The sequence below is a fragment of the Magallana gigas genome, chromosome 6, assembly GCF_963853765.1.
Source record: "Magallana gigas chromosome 6, xbMagGiga1.1, whole genome shotgun sequence".
NCBI classification, from domain to species: Eukaryota; Metazoa; Mollusca; class Bivalvia; order Ostreida; family Ostreidae; genus Magallana; species Magallana gigas.
In genome coordinates this window covers 50,296,753-50,316,343 of record NC_088858.1, presented here as the reverse complement: position 1 = coordinate 50,316,343, position 19,591 = coordinate 50,296,753, and the positions used below count along the sequence as shown (strand labels likewise).

Sequence of the window (19,591 nt, the reverse complement as noted above, 5' to 3'; positions counted from 1 at the left end):
GAATACGAATGCTGACATACTTTCGCCTTGTCTTATTCCGTTCTCAGATCTAGAATAGAAAAACATAGAAGTTTTATATATTATTATTTACAATTCTTTATTTGATATGACTGTACATATCTGAAATAATCGGATGTACATTTTGCCAAAAATATTATAAGATAATTGTTTTTTGGCAAGTGTTTTGTCAGTAATCTTGTATAGTTAGTGCATGGACAGTGTTCGAAATATTTTCAATGTTAATAGGGTGTTTATGATATGGGTTACATAATGTTATAATGGTACATGTACATGCATATAAAGTTAATAGCTAAACATTCTTGATATTTAAAAACTTATAACATATTCTAAGGACTTTGTTACTTCTTTAAAACAATCTCATATTAATGTAAATTCATGGATTGGTAGTACTCAAATGACTGAAACACTTAAAGATGGCAAACTTGCTACTAATTTATTTTAGAAAAACATTTTCTGGAAGAGTATATTTATTTTTATTAAATCTTGAGTACAGAAACCAATTTGTAGACTGCGTATTTCATCACCCATACGTCTCATAGTTCTTAGTGGGCAGATATAATAATTAACATACATAGAACAAAAAGAATATGTAAAAATTGTATAGTTGATCAAATTGAAGATCATGCCTGTACGAAATGTTCCGCCTAAAATGTAGAAGGGAATGGAGGCGTACTGTCACAACCTGACTTAAGCGTAATTAATTTTAAAAGGAACACAAAGATATAGTTGAAGTGCTGTATTTCTTACAGGCTTAATTAGGAACAGAAGTATGAATGGACATATCCTCGCTTTCTCGCAATATGCACTTGTACTATACACAATAGTTTTGTTACTACTCGGAACTGTCCAGAGTTAAAAGACTGAGATATTTCTTTGATGACGGAAAGTTCAGTACATCTAAATCACGTCCGGGAATCTCTACGGCGGAACTCAAACTGACGCTTTCACACAACGCGCATCTTTCACTCAAACATTCAATTCACACAATTACGGAATTATAACACTCTCACGCCAGTGACTCTTTGATGGAAGGAATGACACTAATCTTGGGCAAAGCATACAACACCTATACTCTTAAGCTTTGTCCCGGGTCCTTGAGGGATTTGAAATAAATGTTTTCAATAAACAAAGAATGAGAATCAGAGAAAGAAAATGTCATGTTGGAAATTGAGTTTTTCATTAAAATGTGACTGTACTATAAAGGAATAGGAGGCGAAACATAGGTTTACGCCTGGAAATTCCAAAACTTATATATAGCCATTTCTTTTTCATCTATGACTTTCAAACACTGTCATGAGTGTAAAGCAAACAAGAATATGAATAAAAGTTTTAAGGAGCATGGTCACGATTTTGGTGAATAATAATTTTTTCCCGCTTTTAATGTCTACAATTCTTCGGAAAGGCATTTCTAATAGTCAACAAAAAGTTGAGTGTCAGTCATCGTACGTGTTATAAACAAGATACAGAGCTCACAGTTTTCGACCTAAAATGAATGTGATAAACACTAGTCTGTCCCAAGATATTTTTCCCGCATATTTTCTTAAATTATCCCATATTTATAAATACCTCTTGATTCAGACGATGTTCATTCAATAGTATGAAAAAATCCCAAGATTTCCCTTTTGAAACGCCCCCTCTAGCTTGGCAGGTTTCAATACACGGCTAAAAATAGAAAGTCTACGGGGATTTTGCATTGCATCAGCCATAATTAAGCCCGGGTGAAAAGTTGAGAAATTGTGCGAGGTATTCCGAGTGACTTCCGAATGGAGAAATTAGATGTCATTATGAATCTCTGTAGGAAATCTGTTTTCGTTCCTGTGATGTTTAAGAGGGAAAAATGATAAGTTAATGTGTGAATGAAGTTATCTTGGAAATTTTCCCTTTCATCGAATTCAATTGCACTTCTTTCACATGTATGTGTAGTTTTGTTAAAAATTGTCCAAATGTGCAGCATAAATATCTTGGGACAGACTATAAAAACTATTTATTAATGGCATGCTCAAGACGAATATGAAGTGAGAGAAACCAGCTTTCACCGGTATATTGAACCTAAGTAAACAAAAACAGGGCACGAGCCTTGTTTACGTGACAACTGAAAGATTTGTGTAGCATGTTTATAACTCAACTGTAAGACTGATGCTCAAAATTTGGTTGATGGTTAGAAATGCATTTCTAAAGCATTGTAAACGATAAAAATATAAAATGGAATTGACCAAAATCGTTACCATGTCCACATGTTTAAATGCTTTAAAGGACCCATTACTACAAAGACCAATAGTTCACATGCTGAATGATATACAACTTAAATCACGGTCCTACTAAACAGAGAACTCTATTTTTATAGAGAACTTGGGCTAATAAATGCTTTAATTATTATGTACTATGTATATGTTCAGTTAATTTATAATCATGTTAATACCATATGGTGTACTCTATATCAAGTCTCATACAATTATTATTATTATCAACAACAAAACTATTTTAACGAGTCTATAATATTGCAAATGCCAATTATTTCGGGTCGGAACTGTGCAGGTCAAAACATCTATCGGGCCGAAACATCGCAGGTCGAAACAATGTCCTACATTATATCAATAGTTTCGTATCTTCAATAAACACTAAAATCTTATTCTTTATATTTTCTGAGTATGTGTGAAATATTCTCAATTTAGTCAAAATTAAAAAAAACGTTATGTGATTTATTTTGAAAAATACGACGAAGCCTGTTTTAGATACGAAACCTACGCCCAAATATTTTGACTAGGAAATCCAACGGCTGATGTTTATTTTTTTTTTCCAGATCGAGAATACTCCATGTACTTGACAAAGCAAGAACTAACGAGTTCTAAATATGAATAGTAAGATCATATATATGTTAAATTATATTGATACATTGTTCTTTAAGATAGTTCTACTTCATGATTCAGCGATTTATATTCTCGCACTGCTACGTCGTGATCCAGGTTTCAATTTTTGGGACTTAAAGGCAATTTTTTCCCATTTGCTTAATTTTTTCGTCTTTCTTGTAAAATGTAGACTTTTATCCAATTTAACTTTATAATATAAATTCGTTATGGGTGATATATGTTGACTAAATGTGCATTTCTTTTGCAAATTAAAGTATGCATATGACCAAACAGCAGTCAGCATTTTTTTTTTAATCTTAGTGTGAATACTTCACTATTTGAAATTATAAAATAGCTTAATTAAGCTATAATATCTTGTTTAAGGTATATTTGTCCACAACCTTATATTTTCTGTGTTTAAGAGGTAGTTATGATAGCCCGTTTGGGATGTAATATTGAGACGGTCAAACTGGTTCAAATTCCAGCACCAGATAGCAGTTTGTAGAATACCTGAATTGAGATTCAGGGGGCCTGGGTTCAAATCCCAGTTGGTTTGTCATTATTTCTCCCACATCCCATCACATTTGGTTTCATGCCAACCCCTGGAACTTACAGATTAACTCCTTCAGAGGGAAAGAGCCTGGGGTTGATCTTCAAGAGTGAAGATCATTTATGGGGAGATATGTGACAGACCGGTTCAAATGCCAGCGACAGATAGCCCAGTTTGCCATCACCAACTTTCTTCAAATCAATACTCAGCTTCAAGCCTGAGTTTTTACCCCAAATATATGCACTTTTATTTAAAGAATTTGAATTGAGGACTGAATTGAGTGATTTGAAAATTTTGTTGATGTTGGGGTCTGACTAGATATGTACAATTTACTACAAAGAAGAATCAGTCTGCAAATTCTTAAAAAAAACTTTGATTAATCAAATTATGTAAGTGTATCGCATTACATCTTGGTACCCTGTTATGAGATATCTTCTGAACCAAAACTATCTTGGCTGGTGTTTACTATGTATATATCATTATAAAGCCAGAGATGTAAGATAAGAATGAATTCATTAGCTACCCAATTAATGCTATTTTAGATAACTTTAATTGTATGTGACTTAGTGCTGAAAATTAGATGATTTCTTATCAAATTTCACATTGCCAAATTAATTAAATTGAGTACTGGGTAAGGTCACACAGATTGATTTGGCTTTGATGCGGGTCATTTTGTGACGTGAGCAAAAATTTATGTACCTTTACAACACGTACAAGAAAAAGTTAAACGATCACATTACAAAAAGATAGAGTGATTTACTTTTATTATCTCACTACACATGTAGAATAGCAGTGACTATCTTATCTAGTCACATTATTGTGATTACTACTATTTCCTTTTCTTGATTGTCAGTATGTATCCATTTCAAATATTTTGACATTCAGTCTTAATCTTTTTAATTGCGCAACACAGACTTATTTCTAATTTTAATAATTAAATATTTATTTGATGTATTCTATTAAATTTTTATTTAATATTAGCTTTGGTGAGGATTGTATCAGACATGTTATTTTGGACTAAACAAAAAGCACTTGAGGCATTCTAAATTCTTTTTCATTGTAGGTAAACCTATAAACTGCACTTTTAGATCTCCCTGCAGTGCATCAAGAAGAGAATCACGGAGTCGAGATTTGAATAACCAAGATTATGGTTACCTAGATGTGTTTCGTCACATACAAAATCGACAGTATGGTGGAAAGCAGCTTAATGTTAACCAAGAAAAATTGCTGTCCCCATATGTTTCAAAGCACATACCACCCCTACTGGCTGAAAAAGAATTTGAATTGGGGAAGATAAATAAAATCTTCTCATCTCACTGGCTGGATGATAGACAGGTTGCCATGGGAACTAAATGTAACAAGGTATGGTGAATGATATGTGAATTGTGTGAAGAAACTTGTTTTGTTGATAAAAGATTTGTCCTAATTCCATTAAATTTCCTACTCAATTTCAGCTGATTGTCCTGGACACTAAGACAGGAAAACAGTTTCACATACCTTCTCTAAAGAGCAGTAAAAACAGTATTCCTGCAGAATGCCCCTGTGGGATTCACAGTATTGCCTTAAACCCCTCCCAGACCCTGTTTGCTACAGGGGCAGAGAACACCAATGACCTGGCAGTGTACCAGCTGCCAACCTTTGACCCTGCCATGGTGGGGGAGGTTAGTGATGAATCTCAAAGGCAACGTACATGTCACAAATCTGCACTCAAATAATTTACTGATGATGTCTATTTATTTTGCACTTTTGTAGAGATAATGTTATTTTTTGCATGAGATGCAACAAGATGTGTTTTTGCATTAGATAAAAATAAAGATAAAAGGATAATATATGGTCGAACTTAGACCTTGTTGCTCAGGTGTCACACACTGATGTGGCCCATTGGTATCTTGTAGTCATTTAATGAGAACATGTGTAAACTTTTTGTTTTATTAGAATGGTCACAATGATTGGATATTTGACATCACTTGGATAGATGACGAATACTTAGTCACAGGTATGTAACAGTCTACTTAAAAAGGTTACCTACATGTTTATGTGTAGCTGTAGAACTGTAGCTGAGTGGGAAAATCCAGGTTGACAGGCCTGCAATTTTTCACAATGAAAAAAACCTTGCAATTTTAGATGAAAAATAGTGATCTTTGGTTACAAAGTGAAATGTCTAAAGTATCTTTAGCATCAAATATTTCCTTAAAATGAATTAGGAAATCATACAGACCTTTATAAAAAAATATATGTTGGCTCATTAATACTGTACCAACTTTTCATTTATAGGAAGTAAACTATGTTGTTTCATCTTATTAACATTTTGTAGTATGGATACACAATATTTTCAATTGCTGACATGAGGGTGTTTGTAATTTTATAAGTATTCTAATTTCATTTGCTTGTTAGAAATGTAAAATCCCTTAACCTCCTTCTCTTGTGTACACTGTTTTCTCCACGTAGTTAATTGTCTAACTTAATTGCCAACAGGGTCCAGGGACAGCAAGCTGGCGTTGTGGAGGGTAGAGATGGCAGAGAGTGACCCCGCAGAGATTTCCACCCTTCCATCCAGCAGCACTGGGATCCCAGTGCCAGACTATGCCATCACCACCCCTGTTGTGTCCAGGTTCTGTGAGAAGGCTCAGAAAGTCAGAGCCTTGGCCTATAACGATGACAGAAAGGTAAGGCTCTATGATTCATGGATGTTACAGGAGAGCTTACTTATAAGGAAGTGCAGGGGAGGGGAATGTATACATGTATATAGTGGCAGAGGTTGAAATTGCTTATCAGGAAGTGTTAGGGAGGGGAATTTATATATAGAAACAGAGGTTGAAATTGCTTTTTAGGAAGTGCTAGGGAGGGGAATTGATATCTATATACATGTACATGTAAGAAAGTGTAAAGATAGGGCAAGGGGAATATATCTTAATATTCCTTGTAGCCAAATTTCCTTAAATCTGGGTCCAGTGAGTTTTACTGTATATGTTGTGTGATTTTAATGAGAATGTATCTCAATGTAAAGACTTCATCTCAATGTAAAGACTTCATCTCAATGTAAAGACTTCATCTCATTGTAAACACTTCATCTCAATCAACAATTTTAATACTTCATCTCAATGTAAAGACTTCATCTCATTGTAAAGCCTTCATCTCATTGTAAAGACTTCATCTCAATGTAAAGACTTCATCTCAGTGTAAAGACTTCATCTCAATGTAAAGACTTCTATGATTTTTCTTTTATAGGAGCTTGCTGTTTTGTCATTAAACGCTTACTTTCATTTGTGGGATGTTGAAACATTTAATGCTGTAAGTACAAAGTTTTAAAACTATGAAAATATTTTGTTGGTTCAGCTATTGATTATTGCATACAATAGAAACATTAATGATTCATTTTTCTGTTTTTTAACAGAGAAGTCATCGAGGTCTTATTCACTCACGTGAGAATGTTTGTATGACAGTGTCTAAGAGGTACTGCAGTTATGCTGTGGGGTCACAGTCCCATATAGATCTACTCGATCCTCGCTGCCCAAACACACAAACATCAATAGTATCTAAGCACAGAGGCAGTGGTAAGTGCTTGAACCACTCTCCTATTTCTGTCATTCGATTCCATTGGGCTACCTACATGCAAATATTGAACTGGACTGTACTATGATGAAAACAATGAAAAATTCAACAAGTTAGATCAATACATATATGATACAAATTTGTAATGTACATACAACATAAGAGTGTTTGAATAAAAATATTTTATTTTATTTGCTGATATTAAAGTAATAATTGTGTACAAGAATATACCAAGCATCAAACATTGTTTGATTTACATGTACAGTATTAGCCTGCCATACACACATGTATACTGTTTTTGGTAACCAAATGTAATGATTTGCTGGAGGCCGTTTGTCACTGTCTTGTCTTGTGGTTTGCAAGGATTTTAATGTACATATTTATATATACATGTGTAATAAGCAATTATGGTGCAATGATTATGTATATTAATTGATACATCTATGAACATGGAAATTAACATTGAAACTTCACACTGCATTTCAATGTGTTTTTGATATCAAAGATTAAGTGCCATTTTAATTTCAGTACAAATTCAAATACTCCTTGTCTTAGCAGAGAGTGTAAGCCATAAAAACAAGTGCAATGTACATTTACTTCATACATGTATATACATGTACCTGTAGGTAATTGTTGTCTGTTTCATTTACAGGTGTAAGGTCTCTGACCTTCACTGATGACATTCTGACCATAGGGACAGGTGTGGGGGTGATTCTGTTCTTCGACATCAGGGCAGGGCGCTACCTAGAGAGTGAATGTGGTCATGCATGTTCCCTCAACGTAGGAAGCGGTTGGCTGGTAAGAAATGTCCACTTTGTTGCTTTCAGTTTGCATTCTTTGTTGCAAAGAAAATGCTGATCCCAATGGGGATGGCAGTATTGTATGAATTAAAACCCTTCTTGTGTAAGAGGAAGATTTATTTATATATGTACAAGTAATCAACAATCAGTTTATGCTTGTTCTCTTTCTTTCAGCGACATGATGAGACATACAGAGACTTTTTCTGGGAGTCAGATTACCCCAGTGCTATTTATACCCATCGCTACGACAGTACGGGGACTCGTTTGTTTGCAGCAGGAGGTCCCCTACCCGCAGGATTGTGGGGAAATTACGCTGGTCTCTGGAGATAGAACAGTAATCACAATCCAGGAATCAGCAATTTATTTATTTGATTAGAATATAATTTACCTTGTTGGGTAGTTTTACTGATAGATTGAATGTCCCCTTAGATAACAATCACATTTTATATCATTTAAAGGTTGAAAGAGACTGTAAACTGAAATTATTTCTACCCTTAGTTAAATATTGTTGATCTCGCAAAGTCCCCAATTGTTTAATTGTCGTAATGAGAAGGCTTTGTGTGTGTGCCTGTTTGTGTATGTGCTTGAGTGATAGATTTATGCTGCCGATTCTAGGGTCAGGTGACTTCTGTTTCAGAAAGATATTTTCATCAGTTAAATGATGAATTATTTTGTTACTCATACTACCATGTTATGGTGTTAATGACATTTTATGCATATGTAATAAAATTATTATTTATCGTTTTATTTGGTGTTTTAAGATTCCTTTCAGTTTTAAGAAAAAACATTTTCCTAGATCATGTAGTTTTATAGGGGCAAAAAACTGTAATGGAATTTATAGCGGTTACAGTATCATACAATTATTGCTATTTTTGAGGTCAATACAAATATTTAGCTTCCCCAAAAATACATAGAGCCCAGCTTTTAAAAAAGTTTACTGCTAAAGGACACTCAGATAAAAAAAATAAAGAGAAACAACATGATAGGTTTATTTAAATCTGTTGCAAGACTAAAATCAATAATTTTTAACATAAACCTTGTTTGGGTGCACACAAACTGACCATAAACAAAATCTTTTTTAATTTCCTCAGATTCAGGATGAATACCCTACTGCAATTTGATCTTTATTTTGTGTTATGGAAATCTCTAGCTTCAGGTGAATGCCAACAGGTGCTTATAGACAATTTAATAGCATTGAGTCATAACATATCTTGTTTTCAAACCTCCAAAAACTAAAAGTTTTCATTGTACATGTAAGTTCATCTGAACTAAAGGTTAAAGTGAGATTTTCTGATCACCTGTTGTCCATCCATCTGACAGTATAGTGTCTTTTCTGTAAACTTTTCACATTTTTGATTTCTTTGGCCAAACCTAACTAAATTGGTACAATGCGTCCTAATAGAAAGTGGACTGTATATCATTGAAATAAAAGAGGAAACCCTTTTTAAATGGGAGATAAACGCGAAATTGTGAAAATAGGGCACAAATTCTGAAGAACCACTGCACGAGAAATGCCAATATATACACAAAAGCTTGCATATAAAGTGGAGATTATAAATTGTAAAAACCATAACCCCCAGACCAAGACTGGGGCCCTAAGAGATATAGGGAAAATGTTTAAAAATCTTCTACTGAAGAACTACAATTTCATGACTAGATACAGGCATTAGCATTCGCAAATCTATGACGTCGTAGCGAATCAATGCTAATACATTATGAATCAAATATTTAACAGTTATACTGAAGAGTATTAGATTTATTATAATGAAACAATTATGGCCCTCTGACATTGGCCATTACATGGTTTTATAGACCTGATAAGTGTATATCAACCTCGGAGTTCCTCCCATGTCGATATACTCTCATCAGGTCTATAAAACCATGTTGATAAACAGTAAAACACGCTTAAAACAAAGTGCCAAGGGAAAGGCGATTTTGCTTCGTTATAAGCGTAATTTGTTATACCCGTCAAGTTTGTTATTAGGTCATGGGGAATGGAAAGCACTTTGCTGTAAGTGTCAATTCATTATATAAAGCGTGTTCGCTATAATCAGGTTTTACTGTACTCTCATCAGGCCCCAGGGCCATAAAACTAAGACAAGTTCACTTTTGATCTCATTCTCACTTTTCCACTATATGTTCCTTATGTAAAAGCGAAACTTAGATCAAAAGTAAGCTCGTTTAAGTTTTATGGCCCCAGGGCCAGGTCTATAGAACCATGCACATGTACTGACCTCATCAATAGGCTACTCATGTACGGGTAATTGTACAGAATATCAATAACATCAACAATTTGGGATACATCTATGCGTTTTATTCATACACTGTACAACAGCAAATAAATCATTCTTTTAAATAACAAGGCCCAGTACATGTATTAACATGCATTTTACATCAACACATGGGTTTTTACATGTATTTGTCATGAACTGACATGTCAACCAGCTGTTCAAAATTTATACTGCTTAATGACACTCGGATAAAAATAAATGGACCAGCAAAATATACATTACAGTATATACATACACTGTATACTGTATCTTATATATATCTTGCATTCAGTATGAATATTTAAGATTCACAAAATTCATTAATATTTGAAATCCTGTCAAAATAACATCTCATTAGCTTTTTTTAAAATCTGATATACAAAAGCAGTCAAAGGCAAAAAAAATCAATATTATAATTTGATTAGACAGGTATTATTATTATTAAGTAATTTTCCATCCTTTCAGTAACTCAAATATAAATAAAATTGGCTAAGAAAAAGAAAAGTTTTTTTTTTAGAAACACAACATTTAATTTGCTTTAAATATACTTGTTATTAGGATTCATTTAAATCTATTATAAGACTAAAATCAGTAAAATTTAAATTGATATCAACATCTTCTTTGAGTTCAGGTGGAAGATGGTAAAATGAATCATTTTAGTCGTCCCCGACAAATAAACTTTATCAACTGATAGGCTTGTATATTTCACCATGAATAATGAAACAAGGGAACTGTCGAGTTTCGGACTTCTTGACAATTCATGTAATATGTAATTAAACATCAATTTGTCATCCAATCCTGAAAAGAATCATTAGAAACCCACTGTGTTTAAGCATACTCTCTCTGAAATTTTCTTGGTCACATGAAATATATGTATTTATGCCCTACTTGATTAGATCCTTCACACTTTTGTAAATCTTACTCAGAGGTGTTAATATGTGCAACACATCCTTAGCGGGTGTTCCTTGTTTTTACATTTCATTCTCATTCCTGGATTGAAAAGATCGATATTTATGTAACCCAGAAATTTCAGGAAGCTTGCCCATGGTTAGCAAAGGTATGCAATACAGTGGGTTTCCTACAATGCCGCAAATGATACAAAACACATAAACTGGTAAATATTATTTGACATTCTGGAATATCAGAACTGCGCATAGAAAAAATCTGACTAAACACAAAATCAAGCCATTGTTTCACCACACGGAGCAAATCATGCCCTGTCAGAAAATATCGGTCATTGCAAACATAGCACAGTTCAATGTAGAAGTGCATTTCTAGGAGAGCAATGATTTATAATGAAGGAAGAAAAAGTAATACGAGTTAATAGAGATGATTTCATAAGGAGGTAAAAGCTCATTTTTAATGTAAACCAGTTCCCGGGGATGCTTCAGTTCTTATTTTATGATGTTATCCAAGTTACAGTTCATCACAACTATGTCATCGCTGTTGTAGCAGTCTGTCTATTGCAGCATTTACATCTCCCAGTGTAGCCTGAAGAGCTGTGAAAAGAAATTCAAACATTAAATATACAATCAATATTTTTCTTTCTTTTTTTTAAAGAACTCTACTTGATAAGGGAGAGCAGATTTTTTTTTGGGGGGGGGGCTTGACTGGGAAGGAAAAAATTGTATACATAAGCCGATTTACATAATAGTTCATCTGTGAAGTAAAGTCAGCAGAACCTACCTCTAATGTTGGCCTCTCTGTCAACAAATCCCATTGTGGCTAGCTGATCCAGCTGAGCTGCATACCTCTGCTCAGGGGGCTGATTCTAATGATAAAAAAAAAAAATCACATTATGATGCAGATGGATGCACTGGTTTTTTATAAGTTACTTAGTGCCTCTTTAGAAATAAGATGTTTAAAGTACAGTAAGTGTACATGTATGTTACCTTACAATGTATATCATGATTTTTGCAACCAGTTATTTTATGAATCTTTGCAGTCATTTTCATATAAAAAAAACTAAATATGCAGAAAATGTGTTGGCTATTGTGTACTGTTTATATTTTATCACAAAAATTGAGAAACACAAATTTTAAAAGTTTTAGATTTGCCTCATTTTGGGTAATGTAACTTTACACTTGGCTACGACAATTATATCAAAAGTTTTTACTGTGCTTTTCTCACCTGGTTACCACCCGCCATTAACTGCATCATGTGTGCCATGAGGTTGGAGAGTTGTTCAGGATTCTGTTGCGTGCCAGGTGCCGCTGTAGAGGGTGTGGTAGTTGTACCACCTGTGGAGGATGTTGTGGCTGTTGTGGTGGTGGTGGTAGAATTGGTGGAGGAGCTCGTGGTGTCCGTGGAGGCTGATGCTGCTGTTGTTGTGGCCACTGTGTTTGTTGTGGGAGTCGATCCACCGATAGGCAAGGACCCAGGGTTCACTCTACATACATTGCATAATGGGGAGATTTTTAAACATTATAATCAAAACTTTTTAAATCTCTGTAAATTTACCACTACACCAGTATTCGTATTTAAAAATTATACAGTATGCATGGTTTTATTTTATTTTCACCCATCATTTCGTGGTGTGACAGTCACCAAATGTCTAGTTCCAGAACTCACCCTGGAAAAAGTGAGGGCGCAGTACTTTGGAGGGTGCTCAGTCCCTGCTGTATCTGCATCACAGCATTTAATGCCTGGGGGTTGGACAGTAAAGCCTGCATCTCTGGATTCTGCAGCTGTTCAAATACAGGTACATATAATAGTTAGCCAGTGTAGCTACACCTTAACCAAGGCTGCTTATTTAAATGTCAGAATATGTAAAAATGTAAAATGTGTCAAGGTTCAAACGACGATATGACTAACATTTTACAATGTACATGTATAAGACACAGTCATACACAAATTCCATACCATTTATGATTTCTTTACTCTAAAATTTTAATTAATTCCCGGTGCTATATACATGAAGCTTTGTTATTTTTCATACCTGTTGCATCATAGTGGGGAGCTGTTGCATCACCTGTTGTTGAAGTTGAGGGTTACCAGCAAACATTGGATTTGACCCAATTATCTGAAAACCAACATGATACCATCAAGTTTCTGATTATACATACATGTAACTACAGATGGAGAGTGTGATCAACGTTGAAACACTGGAGGGATGAACACAATTTTGGGCTTACATTACCAACCCTGAAGAGCGGAGTTTCCGTATTTGATCTGTTATTTATTTTACCTTGAGAGCTAGAAATCTGATTTTTATTTCTGCAAGAAGCAATAGGTTATAATTACAGTATTGTACGGTTTGTACCTGGTTTGCCATCTCTGGGTTTGCTGACATTGACTGGAGCATTGACTGCATGTAGGGTGCCTGTAACATATTCTCCATCAGCTGTGGGTTCTGTGTCATCTGCTGCATCAAACTCTGCATCCCTCGACTACCAAACATGTCTACAACACAATATTATGATGCACTGTATATCAAGGATGTATATGTATGCGAAAATTGCAAACAAAAATTTATTCTTCTTATCTACCGAACGTTTGCTACCATAAATTATTTACTGTACTGTTTGGAAAACCCCTCATGTACCTTCACGAAGTAAAATAATCATTACTCAAAATGAGTGTTTGAAAATCGCCAAAGTTTGACCAACGCTTGGACAATGGATAGGTATCAAAATTTTTTACGAACATTGATATGAGTCGGTTTAGGTTTGCTGGATAACTAATATCCCACAAGCATAAAACATATATGTACATATGTACATATGTATATGTACATATACAACATGTACAGTATGACATCACTAAGCATAAAACATAGCTCACATCACATTTTAGTACGAATTTTTACAATATATTGTACATTCTGAGTCTGACAAACTAAGGAGGGAATTTGATTACCCTGCATTGAGGCCGCTGACGTGGGTGCTGTAGAACTCGTGGTGGTGGCGGGGGAGGGGGAGGAGGGGGAGGAACTACTCTGTGTGGAGGCTGGGGCCCAGGGATTCGGGAGGGGCTGATTATTTTCTGTTCCCTGCAGAGCATTGGGGGCACCAGAGTTGTCTGAAAAAGAGTTATTTGCATTCATATTAATCATGTTAAATAAAGGTACTAGGTAAGTTTCTAAATCTTTACCTATACATGTACTGATTATTGATTATTTTTGGTTTATGAACTAATTTTAATGTTTTTGCATTGTAATTCTAGATACCTGCACTACTTACTTTGACCGACAAGTGAGGCGAATGGATTTTGATTCCCAAAAGCAGCATCCATCATTGGTTCTTGTACATCGCGGTACATCCTCTGTAGAGCATTAAATCCTCCTGGTATGCTCTACACAAATAATTTTAAACATCAATCAATGTTCTTGTATTAACCATTGCAAAGTATATCAATTTGTGTTTTGATTTGTGTTTTCACAGGAGAGAGAGAGAGAGAGAGAGAGAGAGAGAGAGAGAAAGATGTACCTCCAAGTTACTCATGGCACGATCCTGAGACCTCATTAACTCCTGGAGCATGGCGGGATTCCTGGCTAACTCCATGGTCTAAATTAACATATTAAATTTGTGAAAGCTTCAAGTTTCAAAGGGGCAAAGAAATGTCATATCATTATCACAGAGATTGTCTATTTTTATTACCTGTCTCATTAATTCAGGGTTGTTCAACATGTGGGAAATTTCTGGGTTTCTCTGAAAAAAAAGTTTTAATGATCAAATCAACACCAGTAACCTGCATTGTGTATTCAATGGAATTTAAAAAAATATATAGAAAACAGGAATGCCAAAGCAGTTTCAGAATGCCCTTCATTTCAAAATCTCCATACATGTTGGTATGAAAAAAACTAATATAAAAAGGAATAAAAAGACTTTAACAATTACATTTTCTAACAGAAGCTATAAAAATATAGATATTTTTCTTCATTTCATGGTACATGTATGTACATGTCTGTAATAGGATTTGATCTGTTAGATACATGTACTTACACAGTCACTAAGTACCAGTTATGCAACATGGCCATATTCAAACTAATACACATGTATAACATCAAAGCAATGTTTCAAAATTCATGTCATATTTTTACACTTCAAGCATCTGGACAAGACATTGAAATATCAGAGCATTTTAACATTTTAACAGAAAAAACTCCACTTTACTCGTTCTGGTCACAGTTGCACAAAATTGTGATCTGATTACCTCCATAAGCTCTCTCATTTGTGGGTTGCTGGTGATCATCTGTCTCATTACGTCGGGATTAGACATCAGCTGTTGTACAAACGGATTCTCCATCATCTGTCGCATTAGATCTGGATTGGCCATCATCTAGAAGGTAAATACACACTGGTTACAGTTACAGAAAATTTTTAATAGATTCATCATGAAGAGTATGTAATCCATTCAATGTATCACCACTGATATGTTCTTAAATAACTGACCTCTCTCTGCATGTTTTGTTGCATCTCCATAAAATTGTGTGATCCCATTCCTAGATTTCCTAATCCTGCCAGTCCCCCTAAACCTCCCAGTCCAAAGGGAGTCTGGGAGAGGTTGGGGGTCTCGGTGCCCGCACCCCCGCCAGTGGTTGACTGTAAGTACATGTACATTACATAAATATAAATGTGTCATATTATGAAACATTTTATTTTAACATAATGATTTTTTGTAGTAATCAGTGCCCTATCTCTGATCAATCTTACCCCTGTAGTGGGTGCGCTGGAGGGTGTTGTGGATCTCTGAGCAGCCTGTTCTTGCGACTGAAAAGAAACATGCTAATTTTAACTATATTTACATGTATATAAACTGATGTACCCATTATCTAATAATTATTACATGAAGATAGCTTTCATCTCTAGATGCATTGCTATGCAACCTCAATAGTAAATTCTAAATATTCAATTTAGTTTTTCTTTTTGTGACGATATTTACCCTGTTGGATGATTTAATCACTAGATGAACTGTAAGTCCATCTTTTATTCCATGCTGGGCCAGTGTATCTCCATCCTTTAGAATTTTTCCAGCAAATATTAAACACAGCTGCTCAATAGGTGCTGAAAATTTCTTGCCCACTTCTTCCTTAAACTGCAATGTAATAACACTATTAGTATACATATAGGCTCATTTCAGTTTCATTCCTTTCATCCTCAAGTGGGCAAATCTAATAAGTAGCCGATTTAAAAGTCCTAAGTTTATAGCGAGCGCAGCGAGGCGGCGCGAAGCACCGCTCGCGTAGCGAGCTCCATAGACAACGTGTATGAACGGAGAAAATTCGAGTTGAAATCTGCACATTGTTCAAAGAAAATTTTGTGGACCCGCGTGAAAACGTTCTACTATCCCAGTGATCCTTTGCGGTGCATAGCAACATGGTGGAACAGGAAGTGATTCTACGGAAAATTCTTACCTCTAAATTGCATACATCATTTTCATTTAACAATAAAAAAATCCTTCTAAAAACATTACAGTAAACAACACATAAGCTTACGTAAAAAACTGAACTTTTGCTGACATATGACGTCATTTCCTTTCCCGAATTTGTCCGACAATTTACGAAAACTGTCGAGCGCAAAAGGAGGTTAACTTTGACGTCACAAAGTACTCGCGTTTTAATTTCCCGTGATACATTTAGAGGTGGATCAAGCATATGTACTGGATGTAACATGTAGGAAGTACTCAGTATCAGTGTTAACGGTGGCTCTTTGGCTGATTAGTTTTGTTTTGATGATTTTTTTTTTGCTTAGTAAATACACATGCAAGTTCCATGCTAAATTTATTGTCATATTGATCCAATCATATATGCATACGTTAGGTAGGTGACAAAAATTATTAAGAAAGAAAAGTCTAATCATTATTAGATCTACGTGCAGCCACGTCATTTTGTAATGAATAGATAAAAGAAAAGAATTAAACTGTTAAAATATCTACAGGTACATGTATTTGCTATATAGTTGCATATGTGGTCAAATAATATTGGATATCACACACTAAAAAAGGGGTAAGGGCACATGTCTACAACGCTTATATAGCGTACAAAAATTAATAAGATTTAAAACAAAATTAATGTCACAGAGGAAAATAGTTAAAACACAGGTTACAACAAGGAACAACATGAGAAATAACAGACACAATTTATTTTTTACTGATTTTAATGATCATTATTAAAAGGTAAAGAAAAGATAAAACATAATTGTATCAACAAAAAAAAACGGCGTTGTGTTTATCAAAATATTTTAATACAATGTAAGTCTGTTTAACATTTTATTAATGCTCAGTGGTAGTTTGTTTAAGTTTGTTTTAGGAAGGGCCATTGGAATAAAAGTTTGATAACTTCGGGTTCCTTGCGGTGGTAAAAGTTTTCGAGACAAAGCCAAAGTTTTTTGGTTAGGGCAAGTTCACGGGTTGCATTTAACAATGATGACAGATGTGTGGTTCCTTCTGCGCTCGCCCCAACGGTCACACCGTAAAACATATTAAAAATGAATTCAGAATGGTGAAATATTGTACATGTGTGAATGTACAGTAAGCTTGAACATAATTAACATAATAGTGATTCACCTAGATGTTTTTCTTATCACCTTATATTTGCAGTAAATAATTTTGATAAAGACATTAAAAGTAAAAATGAATAACAAATCTGTATGATTGTAATGATTTTTATCATGACAAAAATTACTGTACAGATATTACATGATTGTATAATGTGTTTAACTAAAACTGGTTTGGAAAAAAATGAATGCCCAGCACAAAGCATTTACATTCCAAATTCTGCCTAACACTGTCATCACTGTTTCACATTCCATATAAAGTTTGTAAGATTCACCCATCGTTAATTTATAAAAATTTTCAATATTACAACCATGATCACTACCTGATGTTTTAGACAGGCAATGTTAAAAATTTGATCAACTATGTATCATGAAGACAGTAACTCATAGCAATAAATTAATAAAAGTTCTTCACAGATACATAAATAAGCATCTTAAAAACCAAACTTGTCATAAATTTTATGAGATCCAAAGAACATTGTGTGCATATGTGCTACTGTCAGCAGTACTCACGATCAGATTTTGTTCTTGATATGATATGTGAGTTAGCAAACTCTTAAATGACATAATGTTTTACGTAACGATGTGACCATGTTATTGCTATCAAATTGCATATAATAAATTGAAAAATTGAAGTTGGATCTGCCTATCTATTTCATAACACTAAATGCTGCACACTCAGACGACATTATGATGTCATGGTAGCATTAATAGAGGTAGACATCGATTGACAATTTCTATCAAAGAGGCAAAAATTCAAACTATTTTCCACATTAATTTTGAAATTAGGTAGATAAAAATGACCATTTGTAGAAGAATAACGTTTCATAAATCTTATAATCATGGGGTGTATATAGGTGTTTTTATTGCTCATTAAACATTATGAACAAATGTCACTAAACATGACGTTAGTGCAAATTCAAATTCAAGGATAGCACTGATGTTACTGTGTGTGGAGTTATTCTTCCAAAAAAATTTCAAGTTCATAGGTATAGAGTTAAATTTCTATAGTTTTGGAATATACGTGTATTGTCCATAGGGAGACCTTGCCTCTAAAAGGCCTGAAAAGGGATTCACCCTCTAAGTTTGATTATTTTTCAAATAAGAAGAGGAGTGCCCTGTATTCCATATCTCATTCCTACATGTTTTTATTGAATCTGAGAGTGAAAGTGATTACCTTATTGGATATGCCCTCCAGTAACATCGTAAAAAATATTATTACATTTTAAAAATATTTCATTTCATAAAGGTGTTTGAACTACTGCTGGTATCAACATCCAATGCTCTACAATGGAATTACCATGAAATGATACAACTGATTTCTTAACTTTTATTTAAGTTACAATGTTACTGGCATTTTGTATCAATAACTATAGTAAATAATCATGTATGACTACTTAAAGACGATATCATTTTACTCAGGCAATTCTTTGAAAATAGTAAATTAAGTACACGTCATATTGCTGTATCATTGCACATGACGGTTTATCAGGGAAGGTGGTCAATATTTCAATATATCCAAACATGTTGATGAGATTCACTTTTAGATTTAGTTAAACATCATCAACAGCCTATTCTTACTTCTCGTACGCCGGCAGCTTGATTAATTTCGACATCATGTTTCTCTTTCGGCGTTTTTACTGTTACTGTTATTCTGGGACTTTCTTCGTCAGCCATGGCTTCAAGGAATTATGGGTAAATTTGCGTATGCTGAACCCGACAATTATGAAGGGCGTTATACCATTTTAGTTAAAAAACATATTTAATCATTGAATTAACCTATACATTGTGATGTCATTTCTTTTCATTCCAATCTTTGATTTGAAGAATTCTTATGATCGAATTAAATTTTTTAAAGTATATAGTTATTTATTTTTAAAGTAACCTTTTTCTCGTCAATTTTCATTTCTATCTTTCAACACGTTCAAAAAACTCCTTAAATTTTTTAAATACATGTAAATTAAATAAAAAATGTTCTGTTTTATCAATGATGTTGAAATTATCGTAATTATGTAAATGTTGGTTGATTAGTTGATTCATGCATCAATGTACGAGT

General features: G+C 34.2%; 2 protein-coding genes across 2 annotated transcripts; one reads left to right on the top strand and one right to left on the bottom strand.

Annotated features, from left to right (window-relative positions):
• The first annotated feature begins 2,736 nt into the window (after window positions 1-2,736).
• Window positions 2,737-8,516, top strand: LOC105335024 (DDB1- and CUL4-associated factor 12). Its single transcript, XM_011438687.4, has 9 exons — window positions 2,737-2,879; window positions 4,481-4,779; window positions 4,872-5,078; window positions 5,353-5,413; window positions 5,893-6,083; window positions 6,646-6,708; window positions 6,812-6,971; window positions 7,622-7,767; window positions 7,944-8,516. Exons 1-9 carry the CDS (start codon window positions 2,873-2,875, stop codon window positions 8,097-8,099), a joined length of 1,290 nt encoding a protein of 429 aa, XP_011436989.2. The 5' UTR covers window positions 2,737-2,872; the 3' UTR covers window positions 8,100-8,516.
• Window positions 8,517-11,007: 2,491 nt separating this feature from the next.
• Window positions 11,008-19,260, bottom strand: LOC105335023 (ubiquilin-1). Its single transcript, XM_011438686.4, has 15 exons — window positions 19,117-19,260; window positions 15,923-16,075; window positions 15,694-15,750; window positions 15,433-15,582; window positions 15,194-15,319; window positions 14,638-14,688; window positions 14,467-14,544; window positions 14,221-14,332; window positions 13,898-14,059; window positions 13,302-13,441; window positions 12,978-13,061; window positions 12,611-12,726; window positions 12,170-12,428; window positions 11,726-11,810; window positions 11,008-11,538 (listed from the first exon to the last, which is right to left on the bottom strand). The coding sequence occupies exons 1-15, from the start codon at window positions 19,210-19,212 to the stop codon at window positions 11,477-11,479; spliced, it is 1,731 nt and encodes a 576-aa protein (XP_011436988.3). The 5' UTR covers window positions 19,213-19,260; the 3' UTR covers window positions 11,008-11,476.
• Between the last annotated feature and the right edge of the window lie 331 nt (window positions 19,261-19,591).